The sequence below is a fragment of the Charadrius vociferus genome, unplaced genomic scaffold (assembly GCF_000708025.1).
Source record: "Charadrius vociferus isolate BGI_N301 unplaced genomic scaffold, ASM70802v2 scaffold266, whole genome shotgun sequence".
NCBI classification, from domain to species: domain Eukaryota; kingdom Metazoa; phylum Chordata; class Aves; order Charadriiformes; family Charadriidae; genus Charadrius; species Charadrius vociferus.
Genome location: NW_009649114.1, coordinates 2,241,770 through 2,246,611, shown reverse-complemented (window position 1 = coordinate 2,246,611; position 4,842 = coordinate 2,241,770). Strand labels below are relative to the sequence as shown.

At 56.0% G+C, this 4,842-nt stretch overlaps 1 protein-coding gene across 1 annotated transcript in view; it reads left to right on the top strand.

Moving 5' to 3' along the window:
• PRELP (proline/arginine-rich end leucine-rich repeat protein) overlaps positions 1 to 2,791 on the top strand; it is a 3,093-nt gene extending 302 nt beyond the window's left edge. Inside the window, exons 2-3 of the mRNA XM_009888300.1 lie at positions 3 to 584; positions 2,456 to 2,791. Of these exons, the coding sequence (XP_009886602.1) occupies positions 3 to 584; positions 2,456 to 2,634 (761 nt within the window). The 3' untranslated portion in view covers positions 2,635 to 2,791. The remainder of the gene's footprint in view (positions 1 to 2; positions 585 to 2,455) is intronic.
• Positions 2,792 to 4,842: the final 2,051 nt, after the last annotated feature.

The following is a 4,842-nucleotide window of genomic DNA, read 5'->3' as shown; positions in this document are numbered from 1 at the left end:
GGTCAACCTAGACAACAATCGCATCCGGAAGGTGGACAGGCGGGTCCTGGAGGAGCTGGAAAACCTCATCTTCCTCTACATGGAGAAGAACCAGCTCAAGGAGGTGCCTGCTTTCCTGCCGCCCAACCTGGAGCAGCTGCGTTTGAGCAGGAACCAGATCTCCAAGATCCCTGCTGGGGTCTTCAACAAGCTGGAGAATCTGGTGCTCTTGGACCTGCACCACAACAAGCTAAGCGATGGGGTCTTCAACAAAAACACCTTCAAGGGACTCAAAAACCTCATGCAACTCAACCTGGCCCACAACATCCTGAGGAAAATGCCCCCCGGGGTGCCCAGTGCCATCCACCAGCTCTTTCTGGACAGGAACAACATTGAAGACATCCCCAGTGACTACTTCAAGGAGTTCCCCAACCTGGCGTTCATCCGGCTCAACTACAACCAGATCTCTGACAAGGGGCTGCCCAAGAACTCCTTCAACCTCACCAACTTGCTGGTGTTGCACCTGGCCCACAACAAGCTCACCAACGTCCCTTTCATCAGCCCCAAGCTGGAGCATCTCTACCTGAATAACAACTCCATTGAAAGTGAGTTGTGTTCGCTGGTGGGGAGGCGGCGGCGAGGTCTGTGGGGGAGCGGACGGGCTTGGGGATGGCGAGTGTTTCATTGAAAAAGGGCATTTTTCACCCAGTGGGATGTGAACTCTTCAAAGGAGGGTGCGGTGGTGAGATGAGCTGGGGGCTCTGTGTAGGTGAACAAGTCCCTAAGGGGGATGGATTTGCACGTGGGGAAGAATGGCCCAAGGGTAAGGGTGGCAGCTGAGGAGCAGCACTCAATTCCCCCTGGTGCTGCAGGGGTTTTCTTGTTCGTTGTCATGGGCAGCTCTTCTTTGGGGCCACCTGCCATCTAAATAGTTACTTCCCCAGCAGGGCTCAGAAATAGGGATATTTTAAAAGGAGAGTCTGTGCACATATTTTAAGAACAGATGCCAAATACGCAGTCAAGATGGTTAGAAATAACCCAGCTTAGCTCTCGAGCTTGAGCCTCGCAGGGGAAGGAATAGGGAGAACAAGGCTGTGATGGAGGTTGCCTTGGCAAACCAACCGGGGCAGTTTCACACCGTTCCAGGCAAAGCACTGCAATTTCATGGGAGAGGCGCTGGCCTGTGGAATGTGTAAACATAGCTAGCACATTCGAGAAGAAGACAGAGACCCATTTCTGGTCACCCCAGATGTTTCTGCTGTTAGAGGTCCAGCAACCTGCTCTCCTTGCTATCTGCAGGGGAGCAAGAATGCGGCGCTCCTGCCGGAGACTCTCCATGTGCACTGGGAAAAGTGTGCTGGGCTCTTCTCTTTCTGGCTGCAGCGGGGTGTATGGGGGCTTGCAGGACCCCCCCTGCCCAGGGCATTACTTGCCTGTCCAGCAGCCACTGGGCAGGACGCTGGTCCCCACGAGTGGTGGAACACAAGCGCTCCCACGCTGCAGCGTTAATTGTGCAGTGACGCTGCGCGGCTGTACATGCAAAAAGCCATCTGCTGCTGCAGAGGGGCTGTAAAATCACAGCGCAGCTTCAGCGGGTCGGCTGCTGCCCAAACCGGGCACTGAACATGAGCCAGGGAGGGATGAGCAAGAGCTGCTCTCTGCAGGCGAGCGCTAATAGTGGTGTGGGACAGGATGCCAGGGAGGGGGACAACACCCTCACAAAGCCACATCCCTTCTCTTTGGGGGGTGACCGGAGTTGGTTCCCAGGGAGCAACGATGCAGTGATGAATGTCTGGTTTAAATGCTGGTTAATCTACATATTATTTAAACAACACCAAACTGGAGCCAAGGGGGACCTTGGAGCGAAGGTGGTGACTGCTGCTGGTGTCACATACACTGGTACCCAGGTCCTGCTAGGGCTTTCCACGGAGAGGTGCCGCCTGGCTGTGCACAGCATGTCCCAGCTTTTCCCAGCTTTTCTAAGGTTTCAGTCCCTGGAGTTGGGTAACAACATAAGAATCCCCGGGTTTGTTTTCCATAACACAAGCCCTGGGGTGGGGATAAACGCGTGGAAATCCAGAAGTGAGCAACGAGCCGGTTATTGACGTTATCTTCAGCATAACGGTGCTGGAGCATGTTTCCTTGATTTTTTTTTTTATTTTTTTTTTTTGAAGGCTTAGGGCTGGCTCGGCAGGTTTCATGTTTGAAATAATCCCTTTTCTTTCTCAAATGACACTGCATCCCTCCTTGCGCTTTGGCTGAACGTGACCTACTTCATTTCTGAACAAAAGCAAGATTTTCCCCTTGCTGGGGCTATGCCGTCTTCTGGGAGAGGCTGGGGATTCTCCCCCTCGGTAGCAAAGCAATCCCATTTTGGGGTTCAACAGACAGGCAGGCAGGAAGGGGGGTGCCTAGCATCCCTCTCTGCCTTCCTTTTCCTCTAACCTGCATCCTCTTTTTCCTCTTCTCCTTGCAGAAATCAACGGGACGCAGATCTGCCCCACCTCGCTGATGTCCATCCAGGACTTCTCCCCCTCCGACCTGGACAGTGTGCCCCGGCTCCGGTACCTGCGGCTGGACGGGAACCTCCTGAAACCCCCCATCCCCTTGGACCTGATGATGTGTTTCCGCCTCCTGCAGTCCGTGGTTTTCTAGCCCTGCCCGGCAGCGCGCCTCTCCCAGGACTTGGCTTTGCACAGAGCCTCGACCCCCATCGCTGTTCGACACGTGGGACCCTCTTTGCCTCCCTCTCCCCCTGCTCACACCCTGCCTCCATCCCTCTTGCCTTTCCCCCTTTCCTCCCCTGCAGTGGCCGTGGACACGTGTGGCATGTGCATCCTTGGGGACCACTGCCTGCAGGACAGCACCGCCTCGCAGCAGCCACCCCAGGTCGCACCATCAGCCCGGGGTGGCTGTCACGCTCCCCCCAGTTCCCTGCCTGTGGGCTCTGCCTTCTCTGCCCTTTCTGTCTCTCCCCTTCCACCCGGCAGAGTTTCAGGAGGTTGGATTTGGTCCAAGCCAAAAGCATCTCCAGATGGAGCTGACGAGGGAGCCCAGGGGCCACCTCGCTGGAGGACTCGGGTCGTATCATTGCTCTGGGTGGCTGCACCCGGAGAGCCCGTGGTGTCCCTGGGGATGAATCCCCTGTGATGGAGATGGAGCAGGGATGCCCTGGGTTGGGGCTCCGGGTGATGCCAGCCGGGGGTACGGGCGGTGGGTGGCCGGGGGAGCAGGATCCGTGCGGGCGGAGGGTGGCCGGCAGGACCGGCAACGACACCTCGTGGCCAGAGCCACTTCCCGGGGCCCCGGGCGAGGGACACGCTCCTCCCGCCCGGGCCCTCCTGGGGGGCTTCGGCCTTGGCTCCGCATTGCTCTGGAGGTTCATTCCCTCGTGGCGGTGTGAATTTGGTAGGAGGGAGTGGGGAGGGTGTCCTGCAGCCCCCCCCCGCCCCCGGCAGCATCAGTCCACGGTGCCGCATCCTGCATCCTCCCGCCGCCCCGTAGCAGCGGAGATGCGGGGCTCAGCGCATCGGCCGCACTCTGCTGCTCCCACTAAACCCTGCCCTCCCCGGTGCAGGCAGGACCCAAAGCCTGCGGGACCCCGATGCCACCGACCTGCCCCGGGCATGGGACCCCCCCCGGGGGCAGAGCAGAGCCAGCTGCTTTGCAGCGATGCCGATGGGACACTCGCCCCCGTATGTAGGTACCTGGGCCAGATGCAGACGCGGGTGTAAACCCGGGCTGTGCCGGGGCTGGGCTGACCCGTGAGATCTCTGCTCTGCTCTCGCCGTCCCTCTGCCCTCCTGCCTTGACTCCCATCTCCTGGAAGTTTTGCTTTCTTGAACCAAACACACATGACTCATTTTGCCTTTTTTTTTTTTTTCTTTTTTTGAGAAAAAAAGGAATGAGAAAGAAAAGGGAAGAATTACTCTTTTGGAAAAGCTATTTTTATTCCCCCTTCTCCCTGTTTTCACATGTATCGCTTCCCTCTCTGATAGCTGTACCTGCATATATAGGGTGTCCGGGTTTAGGGGGGGTTATACTCTTTTACTCTTCCTGATTCTCAGGATTTAGATTTAAGGTCGAGCGTTAGAGGAAAAAAAAAAATAATACAACTGAAATAAGCATTAAAACAATAAACCAAAGAAACCATTCATTACCTCCTTTGTGTTCAGCCACCAAAACTGACCCTTCTCAGAGACGGGCATGGACGGGCACTGTGTCCCGCTCCTGGGGAATGGGACAGGGATGTTCCCCACAGCCTGGGGACACACCAGTGACCCCTCAAGCTGGGCGCTCCCCCCTTTCCAGCACTGGAAGGTTCATTAAACCCCTGTGCTAATTCAGGCTTGTTTTCTCATGGCAAAAGTCTCCTCTCAAAGTCTTCCTACAGTGGGCTTTATTGGGTTCGACAGGTTTCAACCTTAAACCCGGAGACCCTATGTATATATTTATATATAATGTGTATATATACTGGTAGACTGTACAGATATATCTAGAGACATATGTAGTTCTCGACTGATTTCAACTTAATGGTATTTTCACTCCTACTCTCTGCAGCAGTGAAAATAAAATGATTCACAAGGGACCCAGCGCCGCGGTTGGACCTGCCTCTCTCTGACCCATCCTCATCCTCCTCGCTGCGCGGGAGCTGCCTCCGCTCCGTTCAGGACCAGATTTCCTCCCTTGGGGCCAACTTTCCCAACAGTGGGAGCTCGGGAGACCCCGGGGGTCCCGGCAGCGGGAGTCTGGCAGATTCGGGGGTTGTTTGTGGCGTGCCCTTGCTTGAACTGGTGGTGCTGGGTTGGGTTTGTGAGCCTCTCCCCTTCCACCCGGCAGAGTTTCAGGAGGTTGGATTTGGTC